This window comes from Salarias fasciatus, chromosome 22 (assembly GCF_902148845.1).
Source record: "Salarias fasciatus chromosome 22, fSalaFa1.1, whole genome shotgun sequence".
NCBI classification, from domain to species: Eukaryota; Metazoa; Chordata; class Actinopteri; order Blenniiformes; family Blenniidae; genus Salarias; species Salarias fasciatus.
Genome location: NC_043765.1, coordinates 11,165,930 through 11,191,383, shown reverse-complemented (window position 1 = coordinate 11,191,383; position 25,454 = coordinate 11,165,930). Strand labels below are relative to the sequence as shown.

Sequence of the window (25,454 nt, the reverse complement as noted above, 5' to 3'; positions counted from 1 at the left end):
TGGGGTGAGGGAATCTTGCATCATCACCACGAGCCAATGAGAAGCCTCGATAGCAATGTTCAAAGGGAGTGTCCTAGCAACAGCGGAGTAAATACCACAGCAGCCCCCAGCACATCTCCCACCATGTAACATCACGCACAAACACACTCATACACACACGCATATTCTGTGATTAGAACTCCAAGAACATCTGTATGAACAGTTCTCAGCTTTGAGCACAGGTGTATCAGTTCTTGATGTGTGTGTAGCTCCAAATGCCCAGTATGTATGGATACCTACATATCAAAAACACAAGATAAGGCACGCATGCCTGAAAGACATGATTTGCACTATATGTTTGGCGTGTAAATCCATTAACTGTGCCATATGTGTGTTTTCATGGATGTGTGAGGTATAATACCTAATAAAAGTCAACATAGCAGTACATCATCTGCATATATGGATTATAACCTGTCAGCAGATTACAGGAGGGATAGACAGACCACAGCCTTCAATCACACACACAAACACACACATACACTGTCCTCACACTGTCTCTGTCACTCCATCCACAGCATCACTCTTTCATCCAATCTTCTGCACACACTCACACAAAGGAGACCTGCAGAGTCACATGGTAGCACAGTTAAGGTGGCTTCACCCACTCCCATCACTCCCAGACCTCATGAACACCCTTCCCTCCTCCAGATGTCTTTTTTTTTTCTTTTTCCATCACATTTGAAAGAGCAAAACTCTCCTGAAAAGCCTCGGCCCCTCATTCATTCATCCCTCCATTCAGCTTTTTTTTTCCCCCCTCCCTCCCTTCCTCTTTCCTTCCCTCCTCCCTGTCTTCCACTCCAGTCGCATGCACCCACCCCTTCTGGATCAGCGTTGCAATCTGGGGGCTATTGTTTTTACCCAGGAAAATGAGGCGCACGAGCTCGCACCTCAGACGCCCGCCTCCGTGTAAAACAGAGTGCTGTTTGTACAGTCGCTCCACAGAACGCATGCCCCTGTGATAATGGGCCCGGAAAAGCCAGAACAGGGGGGGCCCTGCTTGACATGTAATTTATCCACATTGTGCACAGATCATTCCATTGCATCAATGTGATATACGATGCATGTGCTGTGATGGTTCTGGGTCACATATGTCCTGTGACTAAAGCGTCATCCATCACTGGAAATATACACACATTAGACTTCATGCTGCCCTGATGGGTTTTAAGTAAGGCACACAGAATAGATGCTGAGACTGTGTGTGCGTGTGTGTGTATGTGTGTGTGTGTGTGTGTGTGTGTATGTGTGTGTGTGTGTGTGTGTGTGTGTGCGTGTGTGTCTGTTCCTGAGGCAGTGACCGTGCCGCTCTGGCTAGGCACTGCAGTGAAAGAGGACAAGCCCCAGTCGACCGGCCCTGCAGGGTTTGATCCATCGCACACACTCCCACCCTGCCCCCCCGGGATCCTCCGTCCCACGCTTCACGCCCGCTCTCATGTACACACGCGAAAAAACCTGCAAAAAACTAACTCAAGCCTCCATCCTGAGTGTGACCCACATCCCTCCTCAGCCTCTCCTCTAGGTGCAGGGTGGGACGAGCCGGCTGCCTTCCTGGCTATCATTGCGGCGGCGTGCGCGGTGGTGATGCTGAGAGAGGGAGGGGAATGAAAAAAGAAAAAAAACGGCGACTTACCGGCTGGGCGTGCAGGAGGATGATGCCTCTGACTCGGCTCTTCCTTCCTTCTCTCCGGACCGAGGTGAAGCAGAGATGGATGCAGGGGGGAACAAAAGAGGAGGGCGAGGAAACGACTGATACCGGCAGCTGGTGGCTTACAGGGAAGAGAGACTGCTGCAGATGCCCTCTTTATAAAAGCTGCAGAAAAAAAAACCCTGTTTCTTTCCTCTCTCTTCTTCAGTGAGGATCCTTTATCCCTGTGAGCCAGAGGGCTGTGGATTCACCTAAACACTGAGCACACGCACTGCCTCACGCCACTCAGCCCTCCCTCTTCCTCCCTCTCTCTCTCTCTCTCTCTCTCTCTCTCTCTCTCTCTCTCTCTCTCTCTCTCTCTCTCTCTCTCTCTCTCTTTTTCTGCTCTAAAGACAGCAGCTGTTGGTCTATGAGAAATAGAACGCCATGTCCCCCCTCCCTCTCCCCTTCTCCTCCCACCTCTCACTCACAAAGGCACCCCCCCCCCCGCAACACACACACACACACACACACACACACACACACACACACACACACACACACACACAACCACAAACATTCAGCATGTCCTCACAACACCCCCTCCCCCTTTGACTAACATCTCCCACTACCCTGCTGGCAGTAAGGAGGGGGGCACTATGTTTATGCGTGAAGCGCTGCTGCTGCTGTGTAATTGCGTATGTGTGTGTGTGTGTGTGTACAGACTTGTATTGTGTTTGACATTGTTTCAGCAGCAGACTGACTTTTTGTGTCCACACAGTGTGAAAATGAATCATGGTGAGTCGGGATGTGCATCAGGGTATTTTTGCAAACTGTGTGGGTGACTGCTGAGCATCATTTGCCTCTCTGCTGCAGAGAGGAGAGGAAACTCACATTATGTGCGGTTACAGGCAGCGCGAGCGTGAAGGTGTTTGTATTTACTGTTTAACTGAGCTGTGCTGACACGCTGCGGGCAAGAATGAGAACTTATTTAAGACTTGCAGCACGTGAATGCCACTGTAGCAGGTGGAACGGCCGGCGAAGTGTGTCTTTGTGCCGCGTTTCCCCCTCATTGTTCTCATCTTTGAGGACGAATTTGTGATGCTGGAAACTCCCATTCGGGACTCTTACTTCAGGGTCACAGCCTGGACGAAAGGGCACCATTAAATGAGCCATAGCTAAGTTGACACTCTCGTGTGTGTATGTGTGTGTGAACAGAATGTCTATTGTGTGCCGGTTGTGTACTCAGACCAGAGGCTCTGGCAGCACCAGCCGGGGGGGACTGGAGCAGAGGACTGAGCTCAAGACCAGAAGCTGCTGCACTCAGCTGCAGTTTGTTTTGGAGCCAGCTGTAGGTCAGAACGGGGTGAAAAAGGCCCAGTGCCCTCTTATGGAGAAGGTTGTGCGAGTGAATTTAGGTCCATGTGATGGTTCCCGCTTCATTTTTTTGGGGCCATTAATAATAACTTAATGTCTCGTCTGAGTATCAGTGGCGTGAAAAAAACGGAAACAAAAACAGCTGAGATCAACAAGTAACATCCAGACAGCAACAGAGAGCTACCATGAAGTCAATCTTATTCAATTCAACTTATTCATGTTGACTTTTCATTTGTCATATATCACACTGGCCTAATGAGCAGTAACTAAACTGGAAGTAACTATTCTTTATCATACAGTCAGAAACCCGAACAGCCTTCGAAGCTAAATGTTAAACTGGAGGAGAGAGCGTATCTTCCCGTTTTTGTGGTTGTGTGTGAGAAGTGGATCCTCTGACTGCTACTTTCACATCATCTAACAGTCCCCAACATTACTCAACAGGCTTCTGCCAGTAATCACATGCTGAAGCAGTTTCTCTTTCACTTCATCTTCCCTGTTCTACATCCTGGTGATGTGATAACACAGAGAACTGTGAGCAGAATGAATGAATGTGAAATTATCAGAATTCCTGATCCCAATCTCAGTTTTGTTTTTTATGGGTTTTTTTTTTTAGAACTGAGTATTGGCCAATCTGACATCTGGCACTTTTCAAACCTGAAACCTGGTTTTAGGGGACACAAAATATCAAGGATTTGTTGTCTTAGATGTTGTATGAACTTTTTTTGTTTTGCAGTGTTTCCTAAAGTGGTACTGAACTGTGATTCTTCCACCTTTTCCACACGGGTATTGCATATATTGCAAGTGGCCGTTAGATTGTTTTCACTTTCTACTTTCGACGTTTGAGCAGCTGTGCTGCTGATGCCGCTATACGGTGGGGTTTATGGCATGTGACAAATGTTACTCAGTCTACTGCAGCTGTCGCAAAAAAAAAAAAAAAAAAGCACGCAAGCTGAGATGATCGGACTCTATTTGCCGTATCAACAATCACTCAAAAGTAATGCTAAAGTTGCCCAAATCTCAGTTTCCACATTTAATCGGGACATTGCTTGTTAAAGGATCTCACTTTATACTTGGAAAAGAAGCTTTAAACAAAATCCTCCCACACTCATGTTGGCCAGACTGGTAAACTAGTGCCATAATAGTCTTTAAATTTAAATTTAAAAATCTTTCATTGTTATGTAGCAGAGTATTCATGAGGAAAATGTCTACATCTTCACATAGCCAAACAATTACTACCGAAAATGACTACAATCTCAACATAGAGAGAAATTCAATGATACCTTCTAGTGCAAAGCACAGTGAAATTTCCAAAGAACTTCCCCTATAGCTGTTGCATTATGCATGTTTTTACAAACTCACCCAGCAGCATGGCTTTGAGGCTAACGCGAGTTTCCATTTTTCGTTTCTTGGCAGCATCACTGATACCTCAGACTCAGTCTCAGTGTTGTTTCGTCTGCGACATTGAAAACAATATAGATTTCTATGGTCGGATTGGAGCTTTTTGTGGGCCGATTTTGGCCCCCGGGCCTCATGTTTGTGGTGGTGCTCAGCACTCTGAGCCTGATGACCTGCAGCCAGTCTCGGCTATTAAACCTCACAGTGTTATTGTCTCCATTGTCTTCACCACCCTGACTTCTTCTCTTTTAAGAAAAGTCTCCTCGCATCATTTATTACCTGATGCATCAGAGCCTGGAAGCCTCTCAAACCATGAAACAGCCCCCTGCCACTTCCCCACAATGAGCCAAACGTGCACAGGGCCAGATGTTCTCTTTGAAACCAGAGAGGGCGTGAGGGGTGACATTCGCCTGTTGTCTGTGAATAAACAATGTCTTTGATGGGCAAGGTTTTGTAGACTAACTGAACTCTGGCCAACAGATAGAAATGTTCCCATCACACCACACTGTGAAATGTCTTCCTGGATGCTGTTGAGTGCGTGTGATCGAACAGCAGATACCGCAGACTACCGGCTGAGACACATGACCATCACCTGATCCGGACACATTGCGCTACAGCAGACACGAGCTGATAAGCAAAGTTGACCAGCAGCAGTCGGCTGAATACAGTCCCTTGAAGCATAAATGTAAACTAACGACTGCTGAAGCCCACCTAACAGCACAGAAGTCTCCGTTTCAAACTCTGTGTCTCATAATCGCAATCCTTATCTCTCCTTTAAACTCGCATCAGCCGTGGAGCTGAGAGCGTTTTCAGATTTACACAATTGATTGCGAAGCCACAAAGAGGACAGACTGTCTTTCTCGACACCCAGCCGGCGCTGTCCAGAAGTGGCAGAGAGATGTGGGAGTCTATTTAGCTGAAATATTAATACCTGAGCATTATTGCCAACAAGGCACAAGGTGGAATGTGTTGGATTATTCATGCAGAATCTATTATTTTTTAGGTCAATTGTCCCGCTCTGCTCGCCTCTGCATGAATGGCAGACAGTGCCGTGTGTGGGCCTCCTCCTCAGATGAGTTTAGTCTCCGTGAAGGCATGCTTTATGAATTATGAGGAGGGGTAAAGTGCACCACTGCCATTAGGGTGAAATGAAGCACTTGAGGAAGAGACATTTCAGGGTGAAGAAATCAAAGCTGAGCAGGAGTTTTATGTTCATATGTCTTCAGGAAAAATGGCCATGTAAACCAGGAAATTCACCTGAATGAACTATTCATCAAAGTTGAGGAAATTTGTATGGATATTTATTTATTTGTTTATTTATTTATTTATTTATTTATTTATTTATTTATTTATGGACCTCAATATTTTCCTTTAAGAATTGTGCAACACTTTTAAAGACCATGGATTTGTGGGATGAGTGTGAAAAATTGCCACATCTTCTCTACTAAATAGCTTTTCTGTGGAAAGAAAGCAGTAACTTAATTATTTTTTTCACATAATTGGAAATACATAAATGTAGGAGTATCCAGTTAACCCATTAAATTTAATCAAAGGAAACTCTGAACTTGATTGAGTGAGAGTTTGCTGAAAGTGCTATAAACTGCGACGTGTAATGTGCTAAATTTTCCACTGGTCTTGTTTTGCTTTTGGATTAATTGTCTGTCTTTGTCTTTAAGAAACAGAATACAGAGTGATTTCTCCTAACTATATGAATGATTGAGAGCTCCCTCATGTTCACATTAGTAGTAATATCAAACTAAACCTTTGAAGTGCTTTGCACCTCAAAAGTTACATTTATGTAAAATTTCCTCACATAGCATTTGATCATAAATATGATTCAGGTGCTTGAAAAAAGCCATGTGGGAAATACAGATGCTGTATTTAATACGTGTGTCGGTAAATGAGCCTTTCATTGAAACCTAAATGTGTGCTGGTGTTGCCTGTCTGCTTTTAGCACAGCCCGCAAACAGCATCAGCCACAACAAAAGCTACCGTCAGCCAAGACACACACTTTCTTTGTGAAGTTTGCCCTCCACGTGCAGTTCTGGGAACTCCAGTGTCCTCCAACACATGCATATTGGCTTCTCTGATGGCTCTGAACAGACAATAGTGTAGATGTAAATTGCAGGTGATGATCTGATGGACTGGTGGTCTGGAAAGGCCAAGAAACCCCAGTAATAAGTAACCTTAAAATGACTAATGAGACCTTCTTCTTGTAAATCTAGAGGATTTACACTCCTTTAGATGCTTTTTTAATGGCAGCTTTGTTAAAGTTGTCCAGATAAAAAGCAGCCTGGTTTATCATCACATCTCTCATAATAACATTGAACATTTAAGACTTCGTCTGCAGAAGGTTTGTGGGTAAAAAACAAATCTGATATTGCATGCAAATACATGTGACTGATGCACAAAATAACACACAATGTCCATTTAGTGCATTCAACTTCATGAATATGCAATATCAGACATGTCTGTCATATTGCCCCAAATGTTTGGAGGAGTTTGCGCTCCTGTGAGCTTCTCTGAGTTTAATTAAACCATGTGAATTAATACTTTCGGTTTATACTTTTTTTGCTTTCAAAAATCTACAAAAAAAATAGCTGTAAAATGCTTTAATAAGAATAACACTCAACATTGACTTCTGCTGTCATGTGTTTCCTTTAATCGTCTAGTTATGATGTCTTCGGATAGACGGAAAGAGGCTGAATGAGCATGTTGGGTGTACTGTGTGAGCAGGTAGTCAAAGGGCCTCGTTCCTATGATCAAAGGAGCAAACATCTGAAGCTCGGACCGGTCACGTTGCACTACAGCCGTGCGTACCGAAGCCCACGCTCTCCCTCCGTGACTCTCAGCAGCTAAATGTTGCACTTCTATATTGATGAGCATGTGGGCAGCCGGTGAGCTGGCAATAAGCAGAGTCCGCACTGACCAAAACGAGAGCTGCGTGAATCTATGGGAGCTGTGTGGGACAACTTTGGCTTTTGACATCGACGTTTTCCCCGGAAGTCTTTTAATAGCATCACCTCAGCCTGATGTGCGAGCGTCCCCACTCCCAGATGCATCCACCTGCCTCTCCTCGCCATCCTCTCTGCAGCCTCTCTTGTCTCCTCCTCCTCCTCCTCCTCCCCCTCCCCTGTGCCTATTTCTGTCGCCTGACTTGGGAGCCATTGACAGAACTGTGGAAGATCGACCCCCCCCCACTCCCCCAGCTCCATCCATTCTCCTCCTTCCTCCTCCCGTCTACAGTCACCGTGGTCTCCGTGCCCCTGCAACACCCCCGCCGAGCTCACGCGCTTAGTACAGTCTGCCTGTGCTCTCTCCTTATAAGGGCAAAATACATTGACAGAGGCAGAGAGAAGGAGGCTGTACCAGCACAGGCAGGCAGGTAGGGGGACAGTGGCTCAACGGGGGGGGGGACCTGAGAGAAAGTGAAACAGAGAGATATGAAGTGGCAGCAGAACAGCAGAGATGAAGAAGCAGTGGCCAAGAAAGGGGGATGAAGATGACCTGAGGAAGAGGGTGAAGAGAACCAGGCCACGGGGTTAAGCTATTTCGCTGTAATAAAGCCAGTCTAGCAGCTCAAATAGGTGGAAAATTAATTTTCAGAGATCTGATCTCACTGAGAAAGAAGAAGACATAACACAGTTTAGACTCTGAAACCAATCGCAATGGAAACTTCATACTAAATAATTGTACCAGAAAATTTGTTATATTTGGAAAAATATAAATGCTTTTAGAATAACATTCAGACCATGAGCCCCCACTAATGATTCTCCCAAAGGCCATAACATGGAGTGTGTAGCTCCAGCATCTTAATGCTGAGCCCAGCCGGTGAAACTGCTTCATGTGGTTCAGCTGATGCAGACTGCCAAGTTAAACACAGTGCCAGTTCAATCTCATCCATTCATAAAATGTGAATATTTGCCTCAACTGTCAGGATCAGAACCACTGGTATGCAACAGCTACCAAAGAGCTTCATACTGGGTTTTCATACGACCCTCACAGTCAAGTGTAAAAAGTCCTCTTCAACAGCGTGATGCCGTGGTTTTTCATTTCTAAAACATCTCAACTCATAAACTGCAGCAATTTTGGCCCGGTGGCAGAACTTCTCCAGACCCACAGAGACATTTCTCAGTACTACTAAAGAAGAAACATTAAAGTTGTGGGGAGATGTGGCGGGAATACCCAAACCACACTGAAAGGGAAAACACCCCCCGACCGCCCGCAGACCTTTGTCATGTTCCCCCACGGTTTGCTGTTCGGGTAATTTCAGAAACCAGAACTTGATGCCATTTGGATGAAAATCCTGGTTTTGCTAAAGACTGTAATTGTGTCCTCAAATTCCTACTTGAAAATCAGAGCTGAATTTCATCTCCAAACTGGACCGGCTTGCTCTGGTCTCTTGAAAGTAAGTCGTTTGTATAATCCATCCATCCACTCCATTCTCCTCCAGAAGAGTTATTCTTTCATTTTGATTGCTGCACCCACTAGAAATGACACCATACAGCCAAAACATTGGCTCTTGTTTTGAAAAGTTTTCTAATTTTATGATTGAAGTTGGTTGATTATTCCCTGAATTTACAATATATCTGATCTCAGCCAACAGAGAAGAACGTCAGCCTTTGATCTGATGATGTTCTTACAATAACCTGGACATCAACACCACAGACACCAGGGAATCAATATTAGATTACACCAGACTGAAGCACTCTGCCCTCGGTGTTAACCGATGAAGACTGCTGCCCCTTCTCAGACGTTTACTCTACAAAACGAATCCAGTTATATGATAAACCAGGAGTCCCACACCACCTTTTGGTACCTGGCCGCAATGACAACCTTTCATTCTTATTATAGAGAGATTTAATATTAATCTTGCATAACTCTGAAACAAGGCAGTGTCTTAATATCAGCCGTTAAAGACATGACCACCATGAAGCCTTTAAAATGGTTTGATTTTTAATGGTTCAATCGTGGCTACTCTTTCTCATTCAAACCTGACATCTACCTGACCCGCTGTCCAACCTGGAGTCTTCCCGACCCTCTCATGCCTGTGTGAGTGTGTGAGTGTGTGAGTGTGTGTGTCTCTTGTTTTTGTTGATTCAGCTGGAGCGTTTCTCAGCATCACACTTCCCATGCAGTGCGAGGCCCGGTGCGCCTGCGAGGAAACCGGCCAGGTGCTAATTGGGTCTGGATTCTTCTGAATGGAGGTGTCTGCCGTGAATGGAGGTGGAGGGGGGGTCATGTGACCCGTGTGTGTTTGTACAGCGTGCCGTCGCATCAGCGTCGTCACACGCTGCACAAACACACCTCCTCTCTGGTGGCTGCCTCTGATGAGCTGAACAGACCCCCTCGTTTTGTCGCAGATGGAGGGATGACACCCCTTTGGGAGTGATGCAGGAAAGAGAGCCGCAAATCCTTTTAGTCACAAGTCCCCAAGTGGAGTAGAAAGCTGACGCTGAGGGGGGGTGTGAGGAGAAGGGAATTAAACCAACAAAACACCCGCCTGCTAAGTGTGTCAGCATCTATAAACAGAGGCAGGCAGGGACCATGGAGTTTGTTCATGTGTCTCTTTCAGGATATTATCAGCATGAAACATCCATGCTCGCTAATCTTTGGCAACCTGTAGTCTACCGTTCATTTATAATGAATAGTTACCCCCCCCCCTCCCTTGGGGCCAGAAACTCAAACCCACCCTAAAGCCCACACAGCTGAGTGAAGCTCAGAAGCAGGAGAGAATAGATCAGATGAATAAATCGGATCTAGATTCAGAGGGAGTTTGGAGATAAGCCCGTGCTCACTGTGGCTCCTCTCTGAATACATTACTGTGAACCGTGTCCTCCTCCCGTCGCTCCGTCCTGTATCTGAATCGACACTCCTCTTGAAGGAATTAGAGGAATAAAACTGTTGGGAGGGAGTCTTGATAACTTGTGATGGTGTGTCAGTTATGTAAAGAGGTTATGATATAACCCAAGAGAGAGAGATGGGTATGTTAAGGGACGTGTGAGAACAAGGTCGCAGATTTACACTAATGGAGATTCACTGATAGCAAGAACCGATAACTTGGAGGAGACTGTTAATGTAGGAGTAGCAGCCCACTCCATGAACTGTTTCTTCATTTCACATTGTTTTCTACTGTCAACCCTGGTTACTAGATGTTTTCAAGTGAAAAAGGAAAACTTTTATTGCATTTTGAGTGTCCATTAACATGGTTGTCAGAAAACGGCTCCCCAAGTGGGACTTTTTGAAAACACTCTGATCTCAAAAGTCCATAAAAATATGGCGGACGTTTTGGCACTTATCCTTTTAAATGTTTTGTTGGATCTGTTGGTGAATTACCATCATTTACTGCTATGAATAGATAGATCCGGTCTCACCAGAGTTATCAGTTCAGAAGAAACGAGGATGCATGAATCAAATTCTTTGGACAAATTCACTGAAACCCAGAAACATATTGCAGTCGTTATTTTATTTTGGAGCCTGGCAGAAGTATAAAATTGGCATATGTGACGTGGCTGTGACTTTTACCTCCACGGGTAACATACTGGGGGTGGTGATCCAGGCTGACTCTCAGGCCGGTGGCTAAAAACGGGATGTGACGCATCTTTTGGAATAAACCGTGACCAATCGGTTACTGGGTAAAATGAAGCCAGTTAGCCCGTTATTTGTGCATGTGTGTGTGCATGAGTGTGTGCATCTGTATCAGTGCCAACAGGGGAAGCTGCTCGGGTGGGGGTGGGGCTGGGGTGTCCCAGAAATTGGCGGCAGCCTCTCACCCCTCCCCCCCCCCACCACGCTGGGCATCCACATGGATGGTGACGGGGAGGATCGGAGTTCGGAAAAGGAGAAAAAAGATGGAAGGGAGCCAGTGGAAGACACGCTGATCCTCGTGGCCCTCTTCGTGCAGCTCCACTTAAACGCTATCAGTTGGAAACAGATTCTGGATTAATTCAGCTTTAGGAGCGAGAGCGCACTTTCCCTTAGAGTCTGCAAGGGAAAACAACTCCTCCTGTTTCTCCTCACCCTGCTGTGCGTCTAGACTGGAGTTCCCCCAGTAACCCTCACCCGTCCAGACCACTCCTCCTCCTCGTCCTCCTCTTCCTCCTCTTCCTCCCCCCGCCCGGAGGCTGAGCTGATTAACGGTAATCGAGAACAACAATGCATGATAATGCGAATTATAATTGGACCAATGGAGGCGGCCTTTGGCCCCCGTGCTCCATATGAGGACAGTAGTACAATAATGGTGTACATGAGCCCTGCAGGGACAGGCCAGACGCAGACAAAGCCACGCCAGACTCGAGGTTAATGCGAGTGGAAATGACATGGGAGGCCTGGAGGGGGTGTAAAGAAGTTCCCAACACGGTCGACGCGCAGTGAGAGATGAGGAAATTGGTTTATTTTGAACTGTAAATATGCTCGCGCCTGCCAGTGTGCACACACTCGGAGAATGAGGTCATCCAACAGCACCCCACCCACAAAAATGACATTTCTCTGGAGGAGTGGATTGTCATTTTTTTTTTAAAAGATTATGTAGTTTTTACAGTAAAGCGGCCAAGTGTGGTCAGGGTGTTTGGGCTTTCGCAGCTTCGTCTGGACTCTCTGGTCCTTCTGGTGGCCAGCTGCTGTTCATCCAGCGCACATACACACACACACACACACACACACACTCTGGGACCTGGGAGTCCTCCAAGGTCTCATCCCCAGTGACCTTTAACCTGCTTCACTTGTGACGGGGCAAAGCGCATGCAGACAGGGATATGACACAAGTTGAAAATGGTCTGATTTCCTTTTTAGAATATGCATTCAGAATGTAATGTTCTGTAAATGTTATGAAGATTAATTAAAATCTGTCAACGGTGTAACAGCTAGCAGCTCTTCTATCCATTAAAATACAATCATTTGATGTGTTCTTGTCCTGTCCTGCTGATGAAGCAGTCTGAATCTGACAGAGTTTATCACCCACTGCTATAAAATTAATAAGAGGGGGTGTGTTGAGCAGAGCAGGTGTAGAAAGGTCTGAAACCCGACTGGAAAAAGGGGATTTTCTTGCTGTGAGGTGACAGTTCTAGCCAATCTACAGTCAATTCTCACTAAGCTAATGCGTTTTGATTTTATCGAGTGCTAAACAGAATTAACAGCCCACACTTTACCTCTGACAAGGCTGTGTTCAGGCTCTTAAGGAGGTATTCACAATAATTAAATATTTAGAGTTTTTTTTTTAATCTGATTATTTTTAAAGCGTGATCTTTTTATGAACGATAAAACTGTGATTCAGACCAGTGGATTCATGAGAGCAACAAATCAAACACTGTATTAAAAAACGCCATTCTCTTGTGATGAATGTTGAAACCAAAAGCCTTTTTCCACAGGATGTCGGCTCTGCTCAGCTGAGTCTGCACTTTGTACTCACTTCACATAATCACATAAGACATGATGCATGATAATATAAAGCCTTCAGTACATTTATTTACTATACCAACGCAATGTGATTAGTTTTTAAATATAGCCTCTACACTTCAAGCAAGGCTTGTATTGATTTGACACAAGCTGCACTTTGTCTCTTCTGTGTATGATTTTCTTTGGACAATGGGAGCATTATTTTCTTTTTTTCAGTTTCTCACTTGTTGCACTTCATGCTAGATTTGAATCCCATGTTGTTTCTTTAAACTGTATGTTGCAGACGTAAACTGGGTTAAAACAAATCAATCAAACTCACCACATTTATAGATTTGTTGAAACACCTTGATCCAGAGTATGATACTAAAGACTTATTTAGAACCTCTTCCATTTCTTTTTCTTTTTGATTTTTGTGACTTCCAGACAACGGTAAAACTAATCACTATTTTAAAGTATGTTTTACTTTTTTTTCCCAACCAAGATTACGATTACTCCACAATTTATGGTTTCCACATTTGTTTGAATGGAATGAAACTCCTAAAGGTGTAAAGCACAAGTTTTGTGCTCATTGATAATTTTCTGAAGTGCAAGAGATCCTGCAGAAGCAGCAGTAAAGTCACATTTTAGAACAATTTTATATTCATGCATTCTGTGACTGCTCTCATATTCACCTCATAGAGGATGAAAGAAGCGGCAGAAATGCTCAAAGTAACAAGTCTGCTCAGGGTCACAGTGTTGAAACATCTCTGGCTCCCTCTAGTGGCCATTTTGGAAAAATGCACCTTATGATATATATTACCACTTGAAGAAAGATAATTTATCAGTTGATCGCAGCAAAGAAACGCATTGATTTGGAAATAAATTATTCAAACTCCTCTCTTTTTGCAGTGGTATTTATTAAACACTGGATATGTGTTCAGGGAGAGAAGATTCATTTTCCATTTCCATGTCCATTCCTGGATATGAATATGGGCATGAACAGGACCCACTGAGAGCTGATTGTGTGTGAACTCTGTGGGTTGAAGCTTTCTGGCGGATTACTGTGCTCATGAGAATGTGTCTGCTAATGACATTTCCACAGTCACAATAGAGGCAGTCTGCCAAGAAGGTCGAACTCCGCATGTTGCCTCATGTCATCAGGAAGTCGCTTCTCCTGTTTTAATCCGTTCAGATAAAACACAACAGAAGCATCTGTTTGTAAAAATGCATTTTTATTACAACATTTAAATATGAGGCTGTGTTCACTGTAAGTCTTCTGAAAAAAAAAAAAAAAAAAAATTGAAGAAATCAAGTAAATTTGAAACCGACACACAAATGGCCAAGAGCGGCAAAAAAGAAATGCTGAAAAACTGAATCCATGCCGTCGTCTCTCTGCCATGTCACAAAGTGTCAATGAGGGGGGAAAAAATAAAGAAAAAAATAACAAGAAAATCAATATCTGTATTTTGTAGAGTAATCCTTTGGAGACACCACCAGACCTCTTCCTTTCCTCGCTCCTCGGTACACTGTTTCAATAATGTCTATCATCTCCTGCTTGTCCTCCATCGTCCAGTTGATCTTGTTGTTGTTTCCGGTGCCCAGATCGATCATGATGTGTTTGTTTCTGCAAGGCATCGAACAATATGTTCATATGAAAATATAGAAAATTCACCGAATGTTTTTTCTTGCAGTCCGTGAGTCCACAGACAGACAAAAACTACTGTTTTTCACAAATACACACAATTCTCTTTACAAGGACGTTCAATTGGAACGGATGCCACTGAAATAACATACTGCATTGTGTGCAGAATAAAATATCTCTGCAGAGCTTAGTGAAGTGATATGTGTGTCTTCACTGGAGAGATTTCAGCCACCATTCTTTCTCCATTCATGCGTTTCATATGCGATTGTGATCTCTAAAGCTCAGGTCTATTCAGCTCACCACTCTGCATTCTTGTTGAACAGGAAGGGAAATTTTAATTTCCCAAAAATTACAACTACCATTAGCCCCACCATAAGTATGAACACCGCCTGAATCACCTTCAAAAAAATGTTCTTTTCAGCAGTTTTTACATTTCTAAAGAGAAGTCTGAATACTTGCGAGGCTCACCTGAAGAAGAACATGACAGTACAGGGGTCGTACAACTCGTACATCTTGTTGAAATCAGGCACTTCTGTGATATCCACCAGGTAGATGACAGCAAAATTCTTCACCTGATAGAAGAAAAATGACATGTTTTATGATGATAAAATAACTATGTATTCATGTTATTGTCCACACAACAAAAGGTCCATCATAAGGGGAACACGTATTGTACTGTGTATTTTTTTTCCCATCAATTACATTAATGATACCTTATAGAATGAAAGGAAAAACTCTGCTTTTTATGCATTTACAGCTTCAAACAGCTTGTTCTGAAAATGCTCTCGAAATTGCTGACTGGGAGCAAATTGCTGCATTATAAACTGTAATGGGAAAAAAATCAACAATAAACCTGCTAGAGCAGTGAATGGAAGTGAAATCACACACTTTACAATCGGCACTCTGTAAAAAAGAACCCCACGTTTTCTAAATTCTGAACTGTTCAGATGAGTTGAAGTGAAGACATCGGGTTAAATGAGCTCCATTCACTGTCTGCTGACTTGAAGAGCAGCGTTCATCTCTCAAAACCATAAATGAAATGAACCCCCACAAAGGCAAAATAGGCTTTTGTGCACAGGATCGATCGTCCTTTACAAAACACTATTCGGAAAATAAACTGCAACTCAAAGAGCCTAAGAAAGGATTGGCAATAAAAACAAATGAATAGGAAGGCCAATAAATGCTCAAAACAATTAGATAAAATATGTGAATAAAAGGTGGTAAAAAAAGTAAAGTATTAAAAGGGGAGAGTAAATATATATTTAGCAATATATCTAAGACATATAATCACTTTTCAATGTTAGTTTAAATACAAATCCTAAAGACTAAAGCCCAAAAATAGTAAAAATAGATCAAATAACACTGAGACTGGAGAATATCTTTCTAGTAATGCAATGGCAATTTGAAACATTCATCGTGAAAGAACACTTCCACTCATTCAACAATAGGATTTCTTTAAATATTTTGCATCATATCATTAACAACGTTCACAATTGTCTTTTCATCCTGCTGCAGTATCAGTAAAATATCGTCATACAAAATGACTGTAGCAGCAGTTGATCCAATGAGTTGTTTATGTTTGGTTCTGCTGTATCTGAACCAAACTAACCATACATCTCTTCAGTTTCACATGCACACTTTTGGAGCAACTTATAATATAAAAGACAAATAAACAGCCAGAGATATCTTATTAAGTCTAGCGTTATATGAAATGAATTGAATTAGGAGTCATGAGGAGGCAACAGTTGCCTCTACGGGATTATTTGAGGTGTTTCGTGAGGACACCACAAGACTTGGCTGTAAAGTTTTGGGGTTTTTTTTCTATGAAAGCCTTTAAGAAGATTTCAGATTTAGATGTGTGATTGAATTAATGGAAAATCCTTTAAGCTGCAGGTGATTAATGACAGAAAAACCAACATCGCTTGTAGTTGAGTTATTGTGTTTTAGTCGGTAACATCCTGAATCAGCCCCATTTATAAAACAGATCACAAACCTTTTCTGCGATGCTGTAAAGCACTTCGTCCATCTTCATACACGTCGGGTCCCAGTCGTGTCCGAAGCGGATCACCAACACTCGGTCCTCCTCGGACAGGATGGCCTGGTCGACCTGCCAGCCGTTGTGGAGATGTGGGAGCATGTACGACATCTTGAAGACCGGTAGTCTAAAAGCAATCACAGTGTTTACAGTTTGAATAATACACCACGGAGAAGCTGTTGTGAAGAGCAGCTAGCCTGCTAACGTTAGCTAACATTAGCCACAGAAAAAACTGGAAGGCGAGAAGAGATAACAACACTTCTAGATAATTTGATTAAATTTCATAAATACTTACTATGGCACGCAAAGTAATTGCGATTAAAATATGGAAAACGTGTCTTGTGAGGTAGAAATAAAGCTGAATTAGCTCCAGTTAGCTGCTACTGTTGTTAGCTTTAACGCACACGATACGTTCCTGTGCGCCTGACGTCATGAAATGGCGTGCGTGCGTGCGTCATTACGCATTTCTTCACATATGTGGGTTGATATTTTTTATGCAGTTTTTTTAAAAGTATTTTTTACATAACGCGACAGCTTCCTCAGAGTATCTTCAAAATTTTCTTAAAAAAAACAATTCTTCAGCATTTCTGCTCTCACATATTTCTTATAACATTTGAAAATGCTTAAGAACATGAGCAATTTCGTTTCTTCTTGTTCACTTCATGACAAGCCAAGGATTAATCTGAAAGATATGATCAGGAGAAAACTAAAGAATATGAAAGGCTAAAAGAGTAGAGGCAGCATACTGGTGAGAGCAGGAAATGAAGGCCAGATCTGTGTCCATCCACCTCATTGACTAATAGGAATTATGCAGTTTAATAATCCGTCCCTCTTCTCTACCACTTTATCCTGCTCAGCATGAAGCCAATACCAGTGACCGATGAGCAAGGGCAGGGCACACATCACAGGGCAATCCCAGAGAGACAGACAACCACACACACACACTCACATTCACACCTCAGGGCTATTTAGGGTCACCAGTTCACCTTACATGCATGTCTTAGCACTGTGGGAGAGCAACTCCACACAGAAAGGTCCGGCCGAGACCATTAACCATTGCACCCACCATGAAGCCTGTCTCAAACAGGAAAATTAAAATTGTGAATTGTATGTCTCTAAATTTAACCAACAGACAAACATTTGATTATTTCTACCTTGTGATAAATTTCAATTACTGGTTTTTGTATTTTTATTTTAAATGAACAATGTTCAGGTAGTTTAGACCATATATGTTAACTCTTACAGGGACCCAGAAGATTGAAAAGTGAATAAAAGCCCTATTCTGATATGTTTTTAAGCATTTTAAACAGTTGTTAACTAATCTGTTTTATCTAAGTGGTTCTAACTGATTGGGTTCTAGTACTGGAAAAAAGCAAAACTCTGATACATTGTTTCCAAATTAGTCAAAGGACAGATTACATACCTATAGACTGCTTATTGTACAACAGGGAGAAATAACACTCGACAGTCCATGTCCCTACATGCCTGCTTTCATCCTACATTATGGATCTTCACTTCTTTCGTCCCACTTTTCACAGGTTTAAAAATCGGCTGCCTTCTGTTGGGAAGCAACAGAAGTAATTGTATTTTGAAATAAATTTTCTTATTATAAGCATGTGTTATTTCATCAATCCCATCAGTTTCCTGTTAATCTTAAACAGAAGTTTTATGTCTCATATTTCTCTTGCTCTATAATTCAAGGATGTTTTAATGTATGGAATCCTAAATGCGGACAAAATAGTTCTCGGGCAGCAAAAAGACACAAAGACAAAACATTTATTGTTGTGCAATTCATTACAGTACAAATAGAGAGAACAACGGACAACAAAAAAAAATTCAAAGGTTAAAGGAAATCTTTCCAGTCTATGACATAGCAGCGTATTATGGCACTCTTTAGAGAGAACACGAATCATCATAAGATATGTCTTAACCTATCTTTAATTCCACCACTAAACTACACAATCACATTTACTGTGGTTCGAGCGGGCCGAGTGATTACCAGAGGCCAACTATTTCATCTGTTTTTTTGTCTTGGACATGATTGCTTGACAAACAATATTGATAGCCGACTTTGCAAAAAAATGAAAATCTAGATCTTCAACACTGCAATCACCCCTTAAAGCTGATAAAAGCATTTTTTTTTTTTTTAATTCTTTATGGCTGTTTTTCATATTGCACAACATCAGCCTTCTAATCTCGGGACGATACCTCGGCTCTTCCACCATGAAACCACGCCCGGTTTAGCACAGACAGTTCGGTTCACATTTCAGGTGAACAAACCCGCTTCGGGCCAGCAGGTGGCTTGAATATCATTCACAGTTTGTCTTTATTTTTTTTTCCTGGAGACAGACTTGACTCCACCAGTGGTTCTTTGAACATCCCAAAAACATCGAGAGAAGCACGTCCGATGTCCGTGAGGCAATATGAAAGATTATGCACACCGTGAATGTCTGACAATCCCTGAGGAGCGTTGAAGGGAGGTCACAGCGCGCGGGCGACCACAGCGAGGAACTGCAGGCTCCGACTCGCAGCTCCTACTCAGCTGGATGCTCCGGACACGATCGATTCACCTCGAACCACTCGTCTATGCACCTGGAAGAGACACAGGAGCAGTGAGGCGTTTGTAACCGTCACTCAGTCAATAATAATGAAATAGAAAGATTTAATGCAATTTTCTTTAATAAAAATATTGTAATTTTGTTGTTTAAACCACGCAAAAATCTTAAGTTTTTCATTTTAGGTAATTACATCCTGCTTAGCTGATGAGAAGGTGAAAATAAGGCATTCACACCCTGATGAAAATAGCTAACTAACTGAGGTTGGTAACGTCTGAAAATATGTGCATTAATATTTTCAGCTACCACTCAACAGGAAAGAGAACAGAATATTTTATTCATTCAAAAAAATAATTAAGAACAAATGTTTCAGTTTTTGATACTTAAGCAGTTACTGTGATAGTCCAAAGAAATGTCAAATAACAAACATTTCTTAACTTATTTCTCTAGATGCAATTCAATGTCGAGAAGAAATCATTATTTAAAATGGAATAAAAACACATTTTTATCAAAACACAGCTTTGGCAGTTGAATGTAGTGTTAATGAAGATCAGTGATCATTAGAATATAAGCTTAAGTACAAAAACAATAAGTCTAACAGGTCCAATGGTTACAGGATGTTATACGAAGACAAATCTGACTTTTTACCTTAAGAATAACAGGAAGTGCCACTGTGCCACTGTTTGGTACTTTAATACATGTTATATTTATAATAAGCGTTCATGAAACAACAAGCGAGTTTTAATTAAAATGTATCTCTGTTTTCCTTTTATGGAGTCATATAATTTAGATTAAAAAAAAGTGAATATAAGTAATGTTTCCAAAGTGTAGTTTATTTTTGGATGCCAGGTTTTTAGTTGTTGTAGTTGTTGTTGTCCTTCAGCTACGATGGGAAATGCTTGGAAATACCCTCATGGAAACACACCCCACCCCCGGTCTCATCGCAGATCGCATCCTGTGCACGATTCCTCCTCAGAGCTCTCAACACATTCTGACACAGAGTCACGCTAACCTTAATTCTTACAGAAGTATTATTATTTTGATAAAGTCTGGGAAGTTTCAAGCTTCATCAAGAAAGTTATCCCATGAAACATGCAATTAAATTCTCACTTGACAAGATTATTATAGGTAATATGTGATATTGTAAACATTTCTGAGGCAATAAGAGTGCTTAAATGAGAAACTGCTTAATATTACTTTTTAGTGACATTTTTTGTTTTTTGGTAGATTTAATAACAACAGCGCAAATAAAGTCTCATGTAACATTGACATAACTGTACATGACCCAACATCTGCATCTCTTATTGATTCAATCCACAGACAGGCCAAACTTTATTGTTTATGTAATTTTACTGGGTGTCAAAATGTATCGTTTTCATTCAGACTTTCCACCAGGCTCCATGAGTCTGATATAGTTTTAACTTGAATTAATCTTTAAGTTAGATGTAGTTAACACTAACCCATTTTTCTATTGCAGTTTGCATGTTCTGCCTGTGAATTGGTGAATCTAAGTAGTCAGAAAGTGAATTTGGGTGTGTGATGGACTGCTGACCCTTCACAGGTGTCGAACGCCTTTACCCAGCTGCAGCTGGGTGGATTTCAAGTTGGATGGATAGTGTGTACAGGGAGTGTGTGTTCGTTACCCTTTGTGGTAGATACAAAGGCAAGGCAGCCTGGCGATGGTGTCGCCCTGCTCCAGCTCCTCTAGACAGATGGTGCACTCTCCGGAGTCTCTGGACAAGATGTCCTCTGAGGAAGACAAAAACGAGGACAAAATGAGCAAAAAGCCGCTTCACACACACCAAATCTCCTGATTGACAAATCACAGCACGGCTGTCTGCTTCACCTCTGACTGCAGAACACCTGTTGGGGGGATTTTCAGTCTCCTGTGCAAGGTGTTCTATGAAATGTGACAGCATGGCTTCATTGCATCAAGTAAAGTGAGTCTCCAATCAGATTAACCACAAATGAGGCTGTGATGATTGTTGCAGGACTTGTTTACAGGGATAATGAGCTGTGACCAGCCCCAGTGTCAATACCTGAGGCTGAAGAGGAGCGCTCTTTTTTTTTTTTCCCTGCCTGTTATCGTTGGCAGCCTCTCTAAAAGATAGACCGATCCGACTGTACTTTGAAAACATTTGCATGAATCGGGTGAAGGATGGAGCGAAGGCCGTGTGGATTTCAAACATGTGCGCACTGGTGATAAGTTCAGAGGGCGCACAGTGCAGCCCATGAGCTGCATGCGTGTATTTATCAGTCACATGCCGTGCAATATCAAAGCTCTGTGCATGTTGCATATGAGTAACCAGCGCTCCTATTTGGGTGCATGAAACCATGTGAATTCTAGGAAGTCTGTGAGCATAACGTGTGGAAAGACAGCCGTTTGTTTATACTCATCTCCACAAAGGTGTGTTTGCCTTTTCCTGTGAGTGTACACAGAGGTGTGTGTGTATGTGTGTGTGTGTGTGTGGCTGGGTAGATGTGCAGATGCATCACATAGCTGCATTTGCTTTGACATGTTCATGCAGCGCACAGAAACACCCATTGCATCAGGAAGTCGTCGTTGTAGTCCCGCAGAAAACAGCAGCAATAACACAGCGGTGTCAGATGTGAGTGTTTTCCAGTGTAGAGGCTCGTGAAGACCTCGTAACAATCCCTCTCTGAAACGTGCCCTTACCATTGATTTACTGCTGGCAGTTCTTTTCAGTCTCATAAGTACGAAGTGGAGCCCACGCTCACTTTCTGGTGTGCACAGTGGGCTGTTATCCACTGAATATACAGATGCTGGAAACTGCTCTTATTAGGTATGCCAAACATCCTTTTAAAGCTAGAAACGAAACTGTTCAGCCGCTGAAATGATTGTGAAGACTGTGCCATTACATCCATTAGATCCAATCCATTTTGCCACTCCACATTGCCCCTGTTGTATTTCCTACAGCCACTAGAGGGCAGAACACGTTATAACCCTTGGCATCATCTGGGTGACATTACACAATATTTACAGTGCTGATATTAGCCTAAATGTCCCAATAAGATATCAAACATGACTGGCTCTTAAAAGGATGTCACAGAGCCGTTGTTGGGTTTCAGAGATGAGGAGTGTGTTTCGGACTAACTGCACTGTGTTTGTCACACAAACCTCAGTCAGTTTGAGCTGATATCTGAAACTGGAGGAGACACACAATAAGCTGCATATGCATTTCTATTGAATACTGGGCGAGTGAACGCCCGTAAGCTCAGGATGAGTCATCAGGAATTTGACACCGTTTCGCAGGAGGAAAAAAAAAAAGACGTGGAAAAAGATTGAAATAGGTTTTTTTTTTTTTTCCCCACTATTATTTGGCACAGGTCAAGAGATAGTTGAACATAAAGCAATCAAGATGCAGGGTATTGTCTCTTAAGGGCTTTTAATAGTGACTGGGTTTTAATTAGAATTGATAAGAATACAGTCGGTCACATTTCTGGGAATAAAATTCATTTAAAGTGTGATTTTATGTCTGTATGTTTGCTCTGTTTTAGTGATCTTCACTATATACTTACTGTTGTAGGTGAGGCGTGTTTTGCTGAAACACACGAGCAGGTGCTTCTCTATTTCATCCGCCGCCATAAACTTGGAGCACACAGGACAGTGGAAGCCTGCGAGGAAAAACAAAAAGGCGACACGGTGAGGATGTCACAAGGTCTCTCTCTTAACCTTTCACTGATATGTACACAAAAGGCGACGTGAGACTTGGGAGGTCAGCTTTGACACCATGCCTGCCGTAACAATCTGCTTCCAGACGCTGAACCAGCTGAAAATTTACTGCCCCGCATCAATAAATCAAAGCAATAATCAATGATTTGACCCACATACGCAATCTCTTCTGACCTGGCGCATTGTGTCATCTGCACAGCGATTAAAGGCCGCCGGCCCTGAGATAAGCAGAACCTCCCATTTAACGTTATTATAACACCTCAGAAAAGACAACAAACGCATCACGCGGACAGCAATTAGACAATAATTATCGCTGCGCCCGCTGGGAAGCTCGTGTTTGTGTTATGTGTTGGGATAAGTCTGAGGCCTGCTGACTCACAGTCAGATGTGACATGAGCAAAGGTTATTGATGAGATTTTCAGCCATTATACTTCCTGATTGGGGGACTTTTTCCTCCGTCAGTAACTGAGGGTGGGACTAAAGTTCAGATTCATGAAAAATATGGAGCATGTGTCAAACTGAGTAACTAAAAATAAAGACTCAAGAAAGTAAGGGAAATGTCAATGCTTTTTAATCCTTACTTTTTAAAGTACATATTATTTTTTTCTACCTTTTAACTGATGTGTCAAGCAAAGCCCCTGCTTTAACTTGTTGATAAGAAGGTTTGTGACCTTTGCAGGTTTCAGTTGAACGGTTGTAACGGTTTCGTTATGTCAGTTTGACTCCTGCTTTGTTTTGGTGTGGAGACAACCCACCAGTTTAGAAACGGCTAGATTTGCGGATTCAGGAAGTGTGTGTGTGTGCGTGTGTGCATGTGTGTGTGTGTGTGTGTGTGTGTCAGGCAATGTGTAACCAGCAGGAAGCTCTTATCTGCTGACCTACATAATGCACTCTTCCCCCCTCCACCATGGTGAAAAACAGGCTGGTTTAGCAAAACAGAGAAGAAGCAAAAGAAGAAGTGTTCCTCGAGAAGAAGAAGAAACCGGTGCAGCGGAGCCACCTGTGGCTACAGTAAAAGTTCACAAGTGCAAAACAAAGGGCTCAGTCATCAGACAGCCATGTGCAGGTATCACATATCAACTGGAAAAATACTAAGAAGTCATAACTGTGTAAGATCATAAAGTATCCTAAATGAAATTGAAAAAAAAAACTATTTAACATCTCACGTAACCACGTGACAACCTGCTGGAGTCGAGGAGACAACAAAGAAATCATAATGTTATACTATGTGATCATGGTGCCAGTTGTTCATTTGCATGAGGCCAGGGTTTGCAGTCTTACCTCCCAGCAGGCGGGGGGACAGGTGAGCAGGTAGAGACCCTATGAGCAGTCTGTGGCCCTCGGGGGGCAGCTCGACCTCCTCTCCACCATCTGTGCCGTCCAGGCTCTGATTGAGTCCATGTGAGCCCGACATGCCGCCGGCCGGTATGCTGAGCCCGGAGCTGGTTGGCCCTCCGCCAGTGTACCGGATCCGGGGGCCATCGGGACCATTGGTGTACCTAAACCCCGCAATCCTGTCCCCGGCCGCGGAGTTTCCAGACGGGAGGTCGGAGCTGGAATAAGCCCGAGTCCTGCCGTCGAACCCCGGGCTGCTCTGCTTGGCCCCCATGCTGTCTCCGGCTGTTTTCCTCCTCTGGTACTGAGTGTGCTTTAAAGTTTTTTCAGCCACGACACATGATCACGGCGAGTCCTGAGAAGCTGACACCAACAAAGGAAATAAAACCAGAGACTGAAACACAGCAGACGTGATACCGCATCTCAAACTTTCATCGTGCGTAAAGTGCGCACTCACTGACGCGTAACTTCCAAACGCTCTTTTTTCTTTTTTCTTTCTTTCTTGGCAGAGCCCTTCCCTATTTTCCTAAACAATGGCAAAATGGAGAAGAGGAAATCTCCTCAACTCCACGTCTTCGGTTCCTCCGTGTGAGACAAAGGACGTAAGCGCAAAGTGTTGGCCCAAAGCTCGTCTGCCGCAAGTTTGTTTTTGTGCTCATCTGCGGCCGTCTGGAAAGAAAAATAGAAGGAGCTGTGCCCTCCTCCCCCTGCGGAGAACTTCTGTCAAACCACCCGAACTCCACCACAGTCAAGCCAATCCTGTTTCAGAGTAAAGGTACCCAGACGTTTCCTTTCCCTGTTTGTGTACATATTTATTTATCTGTCTCCTCCCTCTCAGGATGAAACTGCGTGCGTAACATCATCCACAAACTTTGTGTCACATGATTATTACTCATTGAAATACTGTTGTCTTATACTTTGTAACATTAGATTAAAGATTGCAAAATCACCATGTTATTATTACCTGATGAAAATTCACCTGGTGTTTTTTTATTCCTCCAGACTAGATATGAGTTGACCAACAGAGCAGCTATTTTTAGGTCATTCCTGACTACTTGTATATTTAAAAAAGACTGAATGCTTATCAAACCAACTAAAGTCACTGAGACAAGTACTACAAGGAAAATGTTCCTAGGGATTTAAAGTAACACTCACCAAAAACCGCACTTATTTTATAATATAGAGCTAAAAAAAAATATTATTGCGTGATGTGAGCACTTGAAGTAGTTCACTGTTTTTCAAAAAACATATCATGATTCACATAATTTATCAGTATATGAGATCAAACTGAAAAAAAAATCTTGTTCACAGGTTTAAAAATTTCGCTTATGGTTTAAGATTATTATATTTTTTTAATTGTTTTGTTCAGGTCAATGTTAAAAGGTTAG

General features: G+C 42.7%; 3 protein-coding genes across 6 annotated transcripts in view; all 3 read right to left on the bottom strand.

Annotated features, from left to right (window-relative positions):
- The window catches only part of fam49al (family with sequence similarity 49 member A, like), a 46,951-nt gene extending 44,957 nt beyond the window's left edge, over positions 1 to 1,994 (bottom strand). Inside the window, exon 1 of one of the 2 annotated variants that reach the window (XM_030119922.1) lies at positions 1,667 to 1,994. The gene's annotated coding sequence lies outside the window, so the exon portion shown is untranslated. The remainder of the gene's footprint in view (positions 1 to 1,666) is intronic. The other variant, XM_030119923.1, reaches the window with a different exon arrangement.
- Positions 1,995 to 14,043: 12,049 nt separating this feature from the next.
- txnl4a (thioredoxin-like 4A) lies at positions 14,044 to 16,954 on the bottom strand. Of its 2 annotated transcripts, none has more exons than XM_030120653.1 (4): positions 16,786 to 16,954; positions 16,441 to 16,617; positions 14,916 to 15,019; positions 14,044 to 14,429 (listed from the first exon to the last, which is right to left on the bottom strand). In XM_030120653.1, exons 2-4 carry the CDS (start codon positions 16,591 to 16,593, stop codon positions 14,258 to 14,260), a joined length of 429 nt encoding a protein of 142 aa, XP_029976513.1. In that variant the 5' UTR covers positions 16,594 to 16,617; positions 16,786 to 16,954; the 3' UTR covers positions 14,044 to 14,257. The 2 variants fall into 2 exon arrangements, with proteins under 2 accessions (XP_029976513.1, XP_029976512.1); XM_030120652.1 differs by having other exon boundaries at positions 14,045 to 14,429; positions 16,441 to 16,609; positions 16,778 to 16,925.
- A 1,286-nt stretch (positions 16,955 to 18,240) lies between these two features.
- LOC115409891 (E3 ubiquitin-protein ligase ZNRF2-like) lies at positions 18,241 to 24,778 on the bottom strand. Of its 2 annotated transcripts, XM_030121187.1 has the most exons (5): positions 24,524 to 24,778; positions 24,013 to 24,429; positions 22,578 to 22,673; positions 20,681 to 20,786; positions 18,241 to 19,074 (listed from the first exon to the last, which is right to left on the bottom strand). In XM_030121187.1, the coding sequence occupies exons 2-5, from the start codon at positions 24,338 to 24,340 to the stop codon at positions 19,017 to 19,019; spliced, it is 588 nt and encodes a 195-aa protein (XP_029977047.1). In that variant the 5' UTR covers positions 24,341 to 24,429; positions 24,524 to 24,778; the 3' UTR covers positions 18,241 to 19,016. The 2 variants fall into 2 exon arrangements, with proteins under 2 accessions (XP_029977047.1, XP_029977045.1); XM_030121185.1 differs by having other exon boundaries at positions 24,013 to 24,778.
- Positions 24,779 to 25,454: the final 676 nt, after the last annotated feature.

What these genes read in the sequence shown, in the direction of transcription:
- LOC115409891 (XM_030121185.1), bottom strand. Translation starts at nt 24,340, where the DNA reads ATGGGGGCCAAGCAGAGCAGCCCGGGGTTCGACGGCAGGACTCGGGCT. An exon ending in GTCCCCCCGCCTGCTGGGAG is followed by an intron (nt 22,674 to 24,012) that starts GTAAGACTGCAA and finishes TTTTCCTCGCAG; the next exon opens with GCTTCCACTGTCCTGTGTGC. An exon ending in AACACGCCTCACCTACAACA is followed by an intron (nt 20,787 to 22,577) that starts GTAAGTATATAG and finishes TGTCTTCCTCAG; the next exon opens with AGGACATCTTGTCCAGAGAC.
- txnl4a (XM_030120653.1), bottom strand. Translation starts at nt 16,593, where the DNA reads ATGTCGTACATGCTCCCACATCTCCACAACGGCTGGCAGGTCGACCAG. An exon ending in TTTACAGCATCGCAGAAAAG is followed by an intron (nt 15,020 to 16,440) that starts GTTTGTGATCTG and finishes TTCTTCTATCAG; the next exon opens with GTGAAGAATTTTGCTGTCAT. An exon ending in ACTGTCATGTTCTTCTTCAG is followed by an intron (nt 14,430 to 14,915) that starts GTGAGCCTCGCA and finishes GATGCCTTGCAG; the next exon opens with AAACAAACACATCATGATCG.